The 17,296-nt window shown below is 39.8% G+C and overlaps 1 protein-coding gene across 1 annotated transcript in view; it reads right to left on the bottom strand.

The window, feature by feature from the left end:
• frem2a (FRAS1 related extracellular matrix 2a) overlaps nt 1-17,296 on the bottom strand; it is a 70,459-nt gene that overhangs the window by 34,389 nt on the left and 18,774 nt on the right. Inside the window, exon 3 of the mRNA XM_042223349.1 lies at nt 9,001-9,147. Coding sequence (XP_042079283.1) covers nt 9,001-9,147 — 147 coding nt within the window. The remainder of the gene's footprint in view (nt 1-9,000; nt 9,148-17,296) is intronic.

The following is a 17,296-nucleotide window of genomic DNA, read 5'->3' as shown; positions in this document are numbered from 1 at the left end:
AGATAGATAGATAGATAGATAGATAGATAGATAGATAGATAGATAGATAGATAGATAGATAGATAGATAGATATTTTCAGTGTGTTATGATTATGTATGCTTTATGCGAGTTCTTTAGAGTTACATTCTAAAAATCTCATTTGGAGGCCAAGAAACATGTTAGCAAAACAGACTATATGAAGAATTTCTTAAAAGTTGCTTCAGCATTGATTCATGCGCGTTGTAAATTTAAAAATAAATCTGCGAGACTCTTAAAGGTCTGTAGACGATTCAGAGCAGCAGCCTCGCTCTAGGCAGCTTCTCTGTCAAGAATGCAACACATGTATCTGTTCCGAGCACAGAACAAATGATGGTGCATTTTGATAAAGAGGAGATGACAGTCAGTGCTGTTGTCTGATATGGAAATACTGTATCAGGACTTGTTGTCATTTGCATTGAGACGAACGTATGCAAAGAATCCTAAACGAGACAGCAAACTTCATCAATAACAAGGAAAACTATCGCGCAATGCAAACACACTGAATGGCCAACATTTCAATAAACACAAGATTAGAACTTTAAAGAAGGGAAGAATGTTTGCTCATAGCTGAGTATTTCTATCTGATCTTCCTATTCTGATGATTTGTAGATCCACATCACATAAAACATCCGTACACCATGGCGTGCCTACTGGAGAGAGGAAGTGCTGTCCTTAAAAGGGTGGTGTCTCACTACACCACCCTCGATGGACTCCCTGGAGGGAAGAGGCACACAATTCCCTAGGTTGCACTGGGGTTTCTTCTCCACTGGAGGATACATATCCTCTCGAGTGTTTTTGATCTCCATGGCACTGTTGCTTAGAGCCAGAGCGCCTTGTGTTTGTGTCTCCACAACAAGTACAGACTCGCAGATCCAAAGAGTTGCTTGCAAACACAAACACATCTTCTTTTTCTAGCTGCAAACTTTCCTTGTGTTTATTCACTGTTGTAGTTTCTTTAGCTTCTGAGTAACCTCAGCATGGCTCATTGAAACATGCACAATTCAAAAAAAAAAAAAAAAAAAAGCATGATGATTGCATGTTCATTATACTAGACTCATTTCACACTGAGGCAGAAGAGGTGGAGATTTGCGCAAAAAAGACGGAGGGGTCCAACAGATTCTTTTCTCTCCTGGTGAAATGCAATTATCTCTTCATCCCTTCTGCTTGGCAACAAAAATGAGGTTGGAATATGTCCCACAGGAGATAATATATCTTAACCTGGCAAAAGTACACCTCGTTAACAATTCATCTCTCAGGGCAAGGACAGACCAGAGAAGGACAGTGCTGAAATAAAAAAAAAAAAGTCTTCAAAGAATGAGCTTTGACTTATGCAATAAGTAAAAAAAAAGAATGAGAATTCAATTCCATCTTGTGTCCCTATGGGGTCCCTCATATTGCTCATACAGCAAGGAAGACAGGAAGCGAGATAGAAATGGAAAAAGTAGAGGAAAAGAGAAGGCAAAGAAAGGAAATGAAAGGAAGGGAAGGAAAGATGTACAGGAGATGTGGATCTGAGAATGGAAGGTTATGTGGAGGGAAAGTGCGAGAGGGTGCAAAAGCAAGTGGAGAAACAGAGCTGAACCAGCATATGCACCGAAATGTGTAACAACCAAACAAAGGATACAACAGAAGAGGAAGGCAGAGTGAGAATAAGCAGCCAATGAGCACAGCATTGGACAGATATACGACTCATATTTCCACCCAATATACTGTCCAAAATTTGGAGTGAGACTGAAGGGGAAAAAGGTAGGTATAACACAAATAAGGGAACTTATAGAAAAGAAACAGTTGATGTCAAACACCGAAGGCTAGACTATTAGTCAGTAACGGCGCAAGAAAAGGAGAGATGGTGCCTTTGATGAGTAAAAGGAGGTTAGAAGCAAAAGGACGTCTCTACCGTAAAATGAGGTGAGGAGAGATTACGGATAAAAGGGAAAGAATGTGAGACGAGCTAAGTGGCCCGACGTCACTGGGACGGACGCTTTGGCAGAAGGAAAACAGCGACGGGACTTAATTAGCGGGATTTAGACTGCACGTTTATATGTTTGGTCGAGAGTGGAATTTTATTGTTTTCATAAGAGATGAGAAAGCAAGGTGAAAGCTTAAAAAGTAAAAGAAGAGGATATGAGGATAGAATTCGGTCTAATCCGCATGGCCTTGTCCAGCCCTGTTCTGCCTGAGCTGTGCTTTGCGGGAGCATCTTTGAACCCTGATCTTATCTCTGTGTTCCTCCTTCACTGATCCTCTCTACCTGAACATCCTGTTGTGATGGACCATGTGTAACAACTCTCCTCCACTGTTGCCTGGCACCACACCAGCTTTCATCAGCTAACCCTTGCAACAGCAGCAGCAAGCTTCTGGCAGCATCATCGGGCAGCTTTCTCTCTGCCTTTCAATCCTTGACACAATCCCCATCAAATCCAATGCAATTTTTCCAACTATTTCCACATACGTTATTTACTTTTAACATTTCTTTTTAGAGCTGTAACAGTTTCATGATGGGATCCATGAGTCTGTCAGTAGAATTAATAAAAATATTATTTTCAGATGCAAATGTTTTGCTGCATTTTCTTTCTGTTTTATAATAACACTATAGTAGCTATTAAAGTCATGCACCTCACCTCAGTCCAGCTCGTGTTTCCCAAGGCCGGACCAAAACCGCAGAACAAGCAAGAAATGAAAAAATAGCTGTTCTCCTTGTATTTGTGTAAAAGACTTTAGACACTGGCTGCCACTTATTACGAGTCTACTGAAAGGTAGCAAAACTTTAATGCCAGCTGCCATACATGTCTTTCATTTCATCATCAAGGTTTCCCTCTTCTGCTGGATCTGAGCTTTGTCCATCAAAACGGGTCTCGTAACGAGCCCTCCTGAATTTCACTCAGAATTCTGTCCATTTATTTCTTTTATAACTGCAAATGCAACAACACTCATGTGTTAATATTTTGCAATGAAAATAAAAAGCGAAAAAGCTCATAAGTTTGTACCATTCTAACAAACCTGAAAGTCAATATTCGCTATGATCGCCTTTATTCTTCAACGCCACCTGCACTCTCTTAGGCAAACTTTGTTGTAATTTCTTTAAGTAATCTTCAGGGACAGTTTTCCAGGTTTCTTAAAGGACATTCAAGGCTCTTCTTTGAATATTGGCCGTGTGCGTAACGGTGAGGTCAGGCCATGACTGATGAGTGTTTCATTGTGGTTTTCTTCTTGGTCCAGGTATGCTTTCACTGCTCTCCCCGTGTGTTTGGGATCAATGTCAGGCTGAAAATTGAAGCCACTGCCAATCACATGCTTTCCTTCAGAAGTCTGATGCTACTTTTCTGTTCATAATTCTATCAGTTTAGACAAGAACCCCAACACCACTGGCTGAAATGGATGCAGCAAACAATGGCAGAGCCTCCATGGTGTTTTACAGAAGGCTGCAGACTATCATTGTTGTCTCTCTCCTGACCTCCTCAGTACATACTGACAAAGACTTGAAACAGAAATTTTAAATTTGGGATCATCACTCCATCGGAGCTGTTAGCACTGATTTTTAGTCTAGTTCTTGTGTAATATCTGTTTTAATTCTTTAAGAATGGCTTCTTGACAGCCACCCTTCCACTGAGACCATTTCTGCTGAGACTTCAGCAAAAAGCACCTGGATCACGTCGAGGGTAGGATACATCTCACAGGTACTGTGTCGGGTTTTGCTGGATTTTTTTCCCATCTGTCTTAAGGACATGACTTTCAGATACTGATGATCTGCTGTAGATATTTTTTAGGCTTGCCCTTTTTCTTTGTTCTCCATTTGTTTGGTTTCTTCCAATTTTGAAATATGAAAAGGTCTCAGCTAAGAGCTCTTTACCTGCCAAACTGTGTTATCTTTGGCATTTTTCATAAATAACCTAAAGACAGGAACAAATGATTTGCTTTGCCAACAGGCTGCTAGTAAAGAAAGTGCCGAAAGATACAATTTGAATTGGTTGCTTGCTAAGTTATGTGCAGGCACGACACTGGCCCTTGTGACTGTTTTATATATCTCACTGCAGTTTTTACATTTTTGCAATAGAAATTAATTCGTTTTAAATACTAAACATAACTATAAATAAATACATGTCTGTGTATAGCAACAACAACAAAGCAACATCCCTTAGTTGACAGTTACCAATAACAAGGGGAAAATGAAGAAACCTATGAAGAAAAACATGTTGGTTATTTTTTTTACATTGATCACTGTTGCTCTAGACTTCACCATATTTTATTATTAGTGCCTAAACAGTGCCACAAAGGCCACATTAAAACAAATAGACTGAAATTTGAACACTCCATGTGTATTTGCACTTAGAGTGATTTAGGTTGGTGCTGTGGAGGAACGGTGCACTTATTCTCTTAAGACTAACGGCACTTTCAGCTGCCATCTTATTCCTCAAGGGATCACCAGAGCAGATGGATCTGCATCTTCTGATTTGGCTCAGATTTTATACGCAGGATGCCCTTTCTGATGCAAGATGCTCATTTATCCAGGCTTGGGAACAGCAGTTGAAATTTGCTTGTTAATGGCCCCCAGAGGCTGGGTTTATGTCACTCTCAAATCACTATTGGTTAACATGTTCACACATAAGGTGAACATGTTACCCACTACACTGGGGTACAACTCCGATGCTCTTAAGACTACAATAAACATTTCTTTCTTCTTGATGTTGCCTTCCTCTAAAAATGTACTAACCATGTAAGTGCACATGAATAACACATACATGCATAGCGGCACGTCAGCATGCCATGTTAGACATTCCTTTTAAAATGCTGGCTTGAAAGTCGATGTGTGCGTGTGTGTGTGTGTGTGTGTGTGTGTGTGTGTACTATGTGAGTGTGGTCAGAGATAACCAGGTGCTCACACACCAACTGTGCAAAGAGATGAGAGTCTGAACGCAAGCTTTCATGTGTGCCCAAGAGATACACTTAAAACCTTCCCAAGAGGAATCAAATATACACACCAGCACACAAACACACACACACACACACACACAAGCACACACACAGGTAGATGAGTCTTAAAGCTAACATTAACCGCTACACTGTGATGCTAACACCTGACCCCGCGATTAACAGGATCAGAATAATGATGAGAGGTGAGAGAGTAAAAGCTGCTTACAGCTGCTACTTCTCGCAGGGCAAACGAGCTGAAGCATAACAAAGTACTAAAAGGGCCGTTCAGGGACAACATCATCACCATCCTTTTAAACTTTAAACCTCCACAAACACTCAGACATAAGCACAAAAACATGCTGGGCTGTTCTTTCCAACACAAAATCACCTCCGTCTGTTGGTCATAAGGCTTATTAAGAACTCAGGCAGTGATGTTTGTGTGACTGGCTGGATTTAAGATTTGACTGACACACACCAGCATGTTCTCCGCCCACACTGTGTTATGTACATGGATGAGTGTCACAGGCAGCATGATGCCTCCTTTATTTCAAATCCGATGATTCACTTATTGTCAACATTCAAAAGAGGGGACAAAATGCGACTTTGTCACTGCTGCCATTGTTTTCAGTTCCGCCTGTTTGTTTGTCTCTTAGCAGGATTACATAAATACGACCAGGCTGATTTTCCTGAAAGTTGGGGGAAAGTCAGAGCACGGGTAAAAGAGGATTACAATAAAATTCTGGTGTCTGTGGCCTACACACACCATAGCACCACCAATGAGTGGGGTACCTTTATAAATACAGATTGTAAACCAGGAGAACAATTTTCACGCCAGTATTGGATTTCATGGCTCAAACCAGAATCAGAAGACATCATTTTCCATATTGGATTTTAGCTGTATTAGAAATTATGAAAGAAAAAAAAATTGTGCAATTCTCAAAAAATGTATCTTTAGCTCAAAGCTTGCAAATATTACCTTATAGATTTTTCAAAAATATTTCTCTCTTACAGCCCACTGATAAAGCTGGCAATCAAATAATTAAAATCATGTATTATATAGACAGGGTGTAGGCTCTGGGTCAAAAAAGTTATGCCAATGGAATGACTTACACATGATCTTTTCTTTGTGAAAGTAGGGCGTAACTTTGGCTGGAAAAAGAAGTGCATTGTATAAAAATCTGTGTGTACTCCTATCACTTGTCCTCAGTCTGGATGAATGGTGAGAGTTGTAACATCTATGTTTCTATGATCTGTAGCGTGAGTAGAGAGCAGGTTGAGGAGAGCCTGGAGAGGTGGAGATGTGAACTGGAGAAAAGAGGAATGACAGTAAAAAAAAAAGGGACACAGGTGTAGCAGTAAATCTGCAAGGAGCAGAGTGTAAATACCTGGGATCATCCATACAAAACAAAGGGCGATGACAAGAGAGGAGAAGAAGAGAGTGCAGAGAGGGTGGAGATGAGTGTCAGCGGTGATTTGTGACAGATGGATTGCAGCAGGAGTGAAAGGGAAAATTTACAAGATGATAGTGAGACCTGCTATGATGTATGATAAGACAGGAGGTGGCAGAGCTGAAGATGTTAAGATTTTCCTTGGGAGCGACCAAGATTGAAAAGATCAGAAATGAGCACATCAGAAGAACAACTGAGGTGAGCAGTTTGGGGACAAAGTTAGACAGGCAAGGTTGAGATGATTTGGACATGTGCAGAGGAGGGATAGCGGATATACTGGACAAAGGATGTCGAATATGGAGCTGCCAGGGGGCGGAACAAAGACAAAACACCACAGGGGCGATTTATGGATGTATTGAAAGGGAATATGCACAGGGTTGGTGTTATAGAGGAGGATGCTCAGAACAGGGTGAGATGGAGGCAGACGATCTGCTGTGGCGACCCCTAAAGGGAACGGCATCGACCGGAAGGCTTGCTTAATTTATGACCTCAGTAAAGATATTCCCAGTGACTTTATGGTCTTAATTGCTTGACTCAAGTCAAAATATCATTCTGTGAATTACTGTCCCATAAAGAATAAAGGCTTCAAACCAGGATTTTACAAAGCAATAAGCCAGGTCACAGTGCTTTGTTTTATATTCAGGTATTCGGGCACCTGCATGGACACAGGATTCAGTTTCACAGACGTTACACTGTAGCAACCGAGCACCATCAACAAGCAAAAATGCACTTTTTTCAAATAACTGAGTGTTTTTGACTCCAATAAATATTCCAAATCATTTTTCTTTTGCATCGACTTAATGTCGTCTTAATCAATTCCCTGCTCTTTCCTTTATTTTGCAGCTCAGAGTGCTGACTCATCAAACCTGCCAGCAGCTTGACAGTGATCGACTGAAGCATATAGGCCTGCTTTCCACTTCCTCTACTGTTTTCAGTTGCGCTACGCACTGCAAAAAACCCCAGATAACTTGTGTGAGAAGAAAACAACACAAGTGATCTACAATAGAGTGCAACTAGCATGCCATGAGTGATACCCAACTCTGCTTTTGGATGATTGCGGGAGATGGGGATCCGGGGCATGGGGAGCAACCACCCGCACGCAGATGCATCTTTATTTGGAGCGCAGAGTGTCAGAGTGGTGCTGTGGTTAGCAGGGCAGAAAACTTGCTCAGGCAATGGGAGACATGCAAACTACACACAGAAAGGTCCCCGCTGACTAGAAAGCTGTTTATATGAGGCACTGCTAACCAATGCACCACTGTCTATTCAAAACAACATTCTGATAAAATAAAATGACAGTTTATTGATGTGAATAAATAAAATAACATGTTTATTTTTATTGTATACATATAATGTTGTTAATAATTTGCTTCTTCAGTTAGCTAGATAAGTGATTAAGACTTAACAAAATTAATAATAAACTCATTCAAAAGACTGAAGTCCACAAGCCGAGCAAACAGACGTTTGTCAAATAGCTAACAATGACCGTGGCATTAAAACTGCAGGGGACGGTCGGCCATAGTCGCCAGACAGAGTGAAGTCCAAAAGTCAGAAGAGAAAAACATATAAATATTCATTCACATCTACAGCTTTGTATTACTTAGAGACAAGGTGATAATGGGGTGAGATTTCTCTTGATATGAATGATAATGACCTAAGTATGTAACAGGAACTTAATGTACAACCTCAGTAAAAGCCATAAAACTGTCAGTGTTTTCTTTGCAAATGTTGCCATAGCCATCTGGTCAGTGCATTTTTTATTGCCTTTTGACATGCACGTGTTTTAATATTTATTTCATGTCCTTTCTTAACCGTCTGGGACAAATACAGCAAATGAAAAATTATGGGTTGCATTACACCGGTTTCCTGTATGCGCCATTAAAGACAAAAAAAAAAGAAAGAAAAGAGTTACATCTCTGTACATAGCAAAACACCGACCTTGCAACCATCTCAGCTTCCTAAATCTAATAAAACATTTTTTTTGCAAACTAAATTGGCTTGAAGCCAGAAAATATTACTCTGACTTTGAGGACAAATCTGGTCAAAATGTGCGTTAAAAGGAAATTCTGCAATAGATTTTTAGCTTCAATAGCATTTTCATTTTGCGTGAATGTGTGAGCTTTTGTTACATTTTTTTGTTGCAGAAACAGGAATGTGTAGCTATGAAAAGCCTGGCATTTCAAAAGACACTGTAAAGCACTGAAATTTTAATTGAATTCTACGGAAAAAAGACAGTAAGAGAATATGAATTTGACATCAAAACTAACAGGCCATGCTGGAAGTACTGTAAAGTTGTACTCTTTGCTTTTACTAAATGGTTGCCAGCATGCAAGCATGTGCTGCGGAATGCAAAGCCAGAGCACCACCAAATTATTACAGATCATCTCTATGGGGGATGATCTGAAAGGTTTTCAACAGTTGTTTAGAATTTGCTTGCATGCTAAAGTCTCAACCTCTGCATTTGACGAGAGATCAAGGACTTTGATAAGTTGGCTATGAATATAATATAAAAAATTGAAGCAATCCACCGGACATTATTGTTCAATGCCATCCCTTGAAGACAAAATGCTAGACGATAGAACTTATGTCCTCTGATCAGAAAGGGAGACTAAACAGACTCACCAACGAAAGAAGTCTCCCCGAGGTATCCTCTTCGTCTGAGCACCACGTCCAGAAATTTCTCCTCCTCATCCACCACATAGTACTCTTTCTCCAAAGAAATCCAGGCCCAATCCAGACGAAACTGCTGTCCTTTCAACTTGTTCCCACCTGAAAAAACCCCAAAACAACATAAAAACACTCCTGACTGTAAACTGTAATATTTTATTAATAGTTTCTCACTTATTAGAAGTTTAGCCATTGATTGAATTCTGTCCCTTCAACAACTCGTACAGTTTTTCTAAATATGGGAGTATTACGGTATTGTGTATGTGCTGAGGTGGATCTGGACCTGTTTATTTCTCTGACATAAAGACTACATGCTGCATTCATTTTCATTTTGCAAAAACTAGAAACTAGAAAACTATGATTGGAAATTCTGCCACCCGTGGGGGTAATTACCGTAAAACTGAACGAAGACTAAGGGTTTTAATTATTTTTCAACGCACAGTCCAAATGTTCACAACACATCTGCTGCAGATTTATGAAAAAGAATCTGCACAATTTTATACCAGGCAATCTTCTTCTTTTTTTTAATGTGCCCTATAATTATATTTCAGCTTTCCTTTGGTGAACTGCTTTTTTCTCTATCTTCTCTATCATCTTGATGATTCAAGCACACCAGCTAACCAGTGTTATGAAAGAAAAGTTTGTTGAACAAATGGATGTATTAGTGCTAGGTTGATAGAGCACTCAATAGCTGCCACTTCAACAAGTAGGCCAGGAGGATAATGCTTTGTGGAGCTGATTTGCCCATCTACTGCTTGCAAAAGTGGATTGGAAAAGGTAGAGGAGGGTCGATTTTCTTTTTTTTACTTTTGTGTAGAAATGAACAATACCTAACTCTGCATGCCATTCCTGGAAATTATGCCTGAGTGGGTGTTATAGTGGTAGAAGATAATGTAGAAGTGAAGAACTGTTTATGGAACCGTTATTTGTAGACCGTCAGAAAGGAAATCTCATTTAGCTCCTCTGACGACAATTTGCACAGCTGTTTGTTCTTCCAAGTCATTTATGCAGCTTACATTCAGAAGCAGAATTGCTGTTGAAAGCACACAAATCATAGCAATTTACCTCCATCATCACAGAGGCATCCCAGTGCCTCTGGGGGAAAAAAAGAAAAGTCAGTTGACTCTTTAAAACTGTAAAGTATATTTACTTAAGAGTATAATCAAGACTGGAAAAGATATCGAAAATTTGTACTTCTACTGTGAATTCAGGTTCTGCTCATGATCAGCAGAGGTGAAAAGTTAAGTACTTTCCAGCATGGCACAGACACATACGCACAACATGCTGAGGTGAGGAGACAGCTAATCAGAGTTCATGCATCCTCAAAAAAGCCTGTAGGCCAAGTTCAAGCTTCATTTAGCAGGTGCAAATCCAAAATTGCACACATGCGCATCTCTTCGATTTTAACTCCACTGCAGCCTGCAACCTTGACTTTCATCCCGGCTCTCTGTTAGTAAATGCAGCATAAGCCTTCTGAAGTCGTAGTTGTGTGTGTGTGTGTGTGTGTGTGTGTGTGTGTGTGTGTGTGTGTGTGTGTGTGTGTGTGTGTGTGTGTGTGTGTCTGTATGTGTGCGCATGTTTGTGCGCATGTTTGTGCATGTGTGACCTCTCACACTGGGAGAATATCTGTGGACAGACAATAGCGATCTGAGTCAGTGGGCTTCAGACTGTCTCATTCCTCCAGCCTTTTGGAGGGATAAAAGACCTCTCACATATGCTGACCGTACAAAAAAAAAGCAGCTTTGAAATCATCCTCAATAGAGCTAAATTCGCTTTGCAGCGTCTTTCAAAGGCTTTCCAAACAGAAACTAAGCAGAAGCTTTTTTTTCTTCACCAATTAGGGCTTCTAGTTCCAGAGCAATAAATTTTGAGGATCAAGTTGCTCTGAGAAATCTGAAGATAAAACTTTGATACTTACAGTTCTGATGCTGCATTGTGATGTAGGATCTATTTCATGGCACAGTCACTGACTGCCTTACTGCTGTGTGTTTCCTCCTTTCCACTCTATTTTCTAAGATTTGTTATCCAGTTTACCAGCACACTGCTTCACATGATGTGAACTACTGTATCTCATTTGGGTCCTTGTAGCTTGACTCAACTTGGATAACTTAGATAATGTTGCATAATTAAAGCGCCACCTATACTTCTATATATTATTACTGAATCAAGTTACTACACATAATCTGAAAGGGTTGTTTGAAGCGTCGAGCTGTGGAACTTACTGCCAACTCTGCCTCTACAGGGTCTTAAAAGGGCTATTCACTGTTTTGGTTTTATGCCCTGAAAAAGCTGTTTGGTTCAGTCTCAATGCTTTCATTAACCCCACTGTCAGGTGGAACAAACAGCCCTCTTTAGAAAAAGAAACACAAAAAACTCCAGTATACCCACTGCATGCTACTCGAAAAGCACTAAAAAGGAAAAATGCTAAGGAGTTACAACTTACAACAGAGTTATAACAGAGCAACCTGATTAAATTACTGTGTAATTGCAACTGTAAGCTGCTATAGTTGCGAAGAAAAAAATGCATAAATACATAAATTAGGTACATAAATTGTTAAACAGAAAAACAAATCTACACTAACATTCCCAGGACTGACTGGAGACAGATAAAAAATAAACTGGCTGTTGGACAGAGTTGAGAAATGAAATAATAAATATTGGAATACATTTGGCTAATGCAGGTAATATCATGTCAAAACAGTAAAAGTGCCTTTTAAAAAATAGTCTTTTCAAAGCATGCATAAATCTCATAGTAACCAAAATCTCAGTTTTTCCCCTTCAATGTTCTCCTTTTAATGATATTTAGATCTTTACCACCAGAGGAAACCCTATTTGAAGCTAAGGCATCAAAACAACTGTACCTTCACACAGGCCTGAGTATCAGCTTTGTTCTTGAATATACTTCAGGGACCAGCCTAAATTCTCACACTTTGGGCTTAGGGAGGTTTTCAAGTCACAAAACTTGAGGCTATGCAAAGTCAAGAGATGTTAGCGTTAAAGTCAAAGTGGAGTTTAAAGCAGTTTTTGATTTTGTAAAGCTGAATCTCATTAACTCCTGAATCTGACTGAGCCAAAACTCTCAGATTCAGCTAGTGAGCTATCTGAAGTGAGAGTTAAGCGAAAGGAATATATCAGCAATACTGCAATAAAAGTAGATTAGGTTTTAGAAAATGCTGCTAAGGCAAAGGGTTTGTTTTTTAAATTTATTGATAATAAATGACTATTAATATTGATAATAGTCACTAACCTCCACTATAACAACTTTATTGACATATTCAGAGTCTTCCTCCTATTTTACACAGTGTGTTGCTATGCTGGGTATGATGGAAAAACACATTTACAGTATTTTAAAATTTTCTAGAATTTTTACAGTTTACTGTGTTTTCTTTTTGCAACCCTCCATCTTTTTTTTTTTTACAGCAATGAAACATCTTTCAGCTATAAACAGACATAAACAGACTACCTTGTTAGCTGGCAGCACTCAATGTGTTATTCAATGGTGTAAAGGCGTAAATTTAGCAAATATCAGTGTTACAAATTATTCATTGTTTTAAAATCTCAAGTGAGTCATGGTATTTGCTGCATCATCCTACTGACTGGGGTCCGTGCAGACCCAAACCCAGGTAACCCAAAGAAAGAGAAACATAATTAATATAACAAAACATTTTAGAAAAACCCCACAATGTTACTATGTGCGCGCCTCATAATACCAGTGTTAGGTTTAACCAAATGATTAATGAAGAAAACTGCAAAGCAAACTAATAAAGTGAAAAATGGACTAATTTACCCCTGTGTGGCTGATGCCATCACATGTTCTATGAAGTTTTAATAAAGGGAATGAATTGCTCAGTTAGTGCTTACAGTGAGTCTTAAATTAAAGTGTCACACAATATCCGGGCAGTAGGGACACTCTGACACTCATTTAAGGAAGAAAAACTATCACTTCATTCATCACCTGGTTATCATAATATTGGAGACATCCACAGATCTACCTGAGCGAGATAGAGGTCCCGATCATGCAACACATAGCTACACTTAAAGCCATATTTTGAGAAGCAATGACCCTCCAATTTACCTTTGTTCGCGATTTGCAGGCAGGAAGGTAGCACTGTTGGTTCCTACTCTAAGATGTTATCATGGCCTTAGCAAAGCATTAGGCAAATTGTGTGCTATAACTGCCTTTAGTGTGTGTTTAGCCTTAGTTTCCAATGTTTGTACAACAGTAGTGAGAGTCTGGCAGTAAAGAGCCAGACTGGTTGCTGGGTGTGGGTCTCCGCCAGGACTGCTGCTTCTGACCGATTCTGTTCTCATCTCTGGTTTTCACAGATGATGTGGTTCTGTTGGCTTTATCAAGTCATGATCTCCAGCTTGTTCTGGGGCTATTTGCAGCCAAGTGTGAAGAGGCTGGGATGAGAATCAGCACCTCCAAGTTTGAGGCCATGGCTCTCAGCTGGAAAGGAGTGGAGTGTACACACTGGATTCCGAATGAGTCGCTGCCCCGAGTGGAGAAGTTTAAGCATATGGGTGTTTGTTCACAAGTGAAGGGAGAGGGCAGCATCAGATTGACAGAGCCATGGTAGTGGTATGGAAGCTGTACTGATCTGCTGTAGTGAAGAAAACACTGAGCATGAAGGTAAATCTGTTGATTTACCGGCGGATCTGCATTCCTACCCTCGCCTTTGGTCAGGAGCTATCTATAGTGACTGTAAGAATAAGATCACAGGTGCAAGTGCCAGAAACAAGTTTCCTCAGAAGAGTGTGCTCAGCCTTAGAGATCGAGTAAGGAACTCAGTCATTTGGGAGGAGTTCAGACTAAAATTGCTACTTCTCCAGATGAAAACGAGCCAGCTGAGGTAGTTTGGGCATCTGGCCAGGATGCCTCCTGGGCACCTCCTAGGTGAAGTGTTTTGGGCATGTAATGGAGGCTCTGGGGAAGACCCAGAACATGCTGCAGAGATTACATCTCTGGACAGCTGGTTGTGTGTATAATTTTATAGTGGGGTTAAAGTGACCACAAATGATGTGTACTTGAAATGAATGAAAACTAAGTCATAACAGATCTAAAGATGCTGAAAAAGCTCTAAAGTAATTTTGTGAACTGCATTTGGAATAATAGCTCAAAGTTGCATTCAATAAAACTATAGATTTTCATTTTACAAAATATGCAAATTAACAGTAACTTTTGTTTCTTTTGATGGAATTAATTGTGTAACTAACAAAGCATTGAGATTGCTACTAGTATTATTATTATTGCTATTTGTCTATGCAATAAATTATTCCCCATTCAATGTTCAATGTCAGTAGTATGAGGGTTAATTTTGGGTTATTAATTTTTTTAAATATTTTTTAAATACAACATACTGATTTATTTATATTTAAATGTATTTAAATTGTGTAATTATTGGCTGTTGCTTCTAAGCTGTGGCAATATGTTAGAAATATGCAAAATTAAAACAGCTCTGGTTTATTGTCTTACTATAATACTATTTGCCTGCAAACTCTTCTTACATGATCAGGAATTTAACCACCAACATTTGCACACAGCTACAACTGCAGGTTCTAATTTACCTAGCAACCACATAATAATTTCTTACATTATATTATATTATAACAATTTGCCCATTTGAAGCATTTATGATATTAAAATGATCAAAAGCAGATTATCATTTTATTTCAGTCAACTCATTTAAGTGCACGAAAACTTGAACTAGGCATGATATATCATGATGTCACCATGTTGCCTAGCAACCACTACCAACAGGTTAAAGTCACAAACAATAAGTATAAAATGCAGATGCACTAGTACACTACTACCACTTTAACAATAATAATGGATTGCATTTATATAGCGCTTTTCGGGGCCCTCAAAGCCACTATTCATTCACTCTCACATTCATACACTGGTGGAGGCGAGCTGCAGTTGTATCCACAGCTGCCCTGGGGCAGACTGACAGAAGCAAGGCTGCCATATCACGCCATCGGCACCTCTGGCCATCACCAGTAGGTGAAGTGTCTTGCCCAAGAACACAACGACCGAGACTGTCCTAGCCGGGGCTCGAACCGGCAACCTTCGGTTACAAGACGAACTGCCAACTCTTTGAGCCACGATCGCCCAACACACAGCGGTATAGATAATGCATGTTCAGTCACATGGTTTAGGGTGTGTGTGCATGTGTGTGATTATTTGTGCTTTTAATGAAAGTGGCTACTGTAACAACCACCAAATAAATGTCTATGTTTTGGGTTTTTTTATTTTTAGAATTCAACACCAAAGTTTGTTTTTTAGCATCTTTCCTAAAAATCAGGGCTGCCTTCAGTTGTGTATATTTGTGTGTGTGTGTGTGTGTGTGTGTGTGTGTGTGTGTGTGTGTGTGTGTGTGTGTGTGTGTGTGTGTGTGTGTGTGTGTATGTGTGTGTGCTTGAGACTTCACACTCAAAATCAAAGGAAATTTTTCACAGCAAGATTGTGCCGTATGCGACACACTACTTCTCTTCTGCTGCTGGCGGTGTGGCCTTTCTCTCACTGTTATGTCTCCATCTGCCTTCTGTACTCCTTTGTATTTCAACCCCCAACTCCCTCTGCAACTGGCAAACAGAGCTATATGCAACCAACAAACTGAATGATCTCTCACCGTGGAAAACTTTTGAGAAACATTGGTCTACGAAGGAAAAACTAAATCTAAAATTCTATTCGTTCAGTTGCCATAATGTTCCTCTTTTACAAACCACATTGCATGTTTAAGTGCTGGGACAAAAATAGACTACCAATAACATTTCAGTAGTAACAGAAGCCCACGCATCATCCACCTGAAAGGAGTGCCACACTACATAAATTTTGATGGTTGACAAAATAGAGATATCTCACACCCCCCAGGATGTTTCAGTAGCTTTTAGTTTATCCTGACAGATATGTGGCAGTCATTCTACTGAGAGGCTTGGCATGCGTGCAACTAGTGGCAAAGAGGATCAGAAAGACTGTGATGGGTTTTGCACTCAGCTGTTCCTTTCTTCTAAGAGTAGTGTCTGTGTGTGAGAGTGTGTGCGTGTGTGTGCATGTGTGTGTGTGGGGCTAGGCTTATAGCAGACAGAAAGCAAGTTATTTTGCAAGTCTTTTAGCAGCACTATAATGCAGTGTGTCTGTGCATAAACTGTACATGTGTATTCTGCTACATTTACACTTCACTCAAGGCAATCAGCATGATAGCGGATATCTCCAGAGGTGTAGGGAGTTATCAGTAATCTGACCAGGAATTCACAGCCCTGGGCAATTTCAAGCATTTAAAATGCTGCTCGACTCAAAGGCAAATATAAGCCAACATGTGTGAAGTATTTTTGTTGTTAATTTGCAAGGATCAAGTACATGTTGACAATCTTTGTATGTGTGTAGGTAATTAATTCTCCTAGTCATCGTGTTTGATCACAGGAGTTCAAACTAAACCAAACGTAAAGCTGAATCTTATGCTGCTGTTTGTGCATCAGAGAGCACTCTGTGTGCCTGTGGGCTACAAAGGAAATGAGTGCACATACATTACTTCCCACCTACCCACTCGTAAGAGATAAAAGTTGAGTGTGACAGAATAATGCATTGTTTCCTGCCTACCTTCAATAGCCATTAGGCATGAGAGTACCGCAGAAACACCTTAAGCGACCTTGCACATGAAACCATTTGAAATTGACATTTGGGGCAAAGAATACTCAAACCTTTGAAGTTCTTGCAATACAGTTAATAAATGTGAGGTTTTTCACTGATGTCTACAAAGACAGCCTTATACAACCTGCGGCATAGCTTCAAGGGTAAAGACCTGGGGACAAAGACAAGGTGGAGTGTAATATTTAATTAGGTTAACTTAAGCTTCCTTGCATTCTCTCTCTCTCCTGGCTTCCCAGAAGTCACTTCTTCTCAACTATTCTGAGTTTCTTCCCTTACATACACTTTGAGCAAACAAGAATGGAGAGAGAAAGTTTCTGGAGGAGGATACAGATAGGAAATGTTCTATGTAGAAGTCTTTTATCAAGTGGTGTACATAAAAATGTCTCACCAGCACGTGTTCTAAGTTACTACTGGCATAGCTTACGACTGTCACTACAGAAATCAAGGATTACTCATTTTACAGCTTCGGGTGCTAGCATTTCTTCCTCCTCCTCCTTTGGACCACATCAGTGCTAATAATCTTGACATGGTGCTTTACTGGCAGTGCATAGATGAGATTTTAGGACCTCAGTTTAAATGTTGGAGCTATCTACGGTGAAA

Source organism: Haplochromis burtoni, unplaced genomic scaffold (genome assembly GCF_018398535.1).
Source record: "Haplochromis burtoni strain Fernald_Lab_line unplaced genomic scaffold, NCSU_Asbu1 Contig_109, whole genome shotgun sequence".
Lineage (NCBI taxonomy): Eukaryota > Metazoa > Chordata > Actinopteri > Cichliformes > Cichlidae > Haplochromis > Haplochromis burtoni.
The sequence above is the reverse complement of the archived record's forward strand: the minus strand, read 5'-3'. Positions and strand labels throughout refer to the sequence as shown.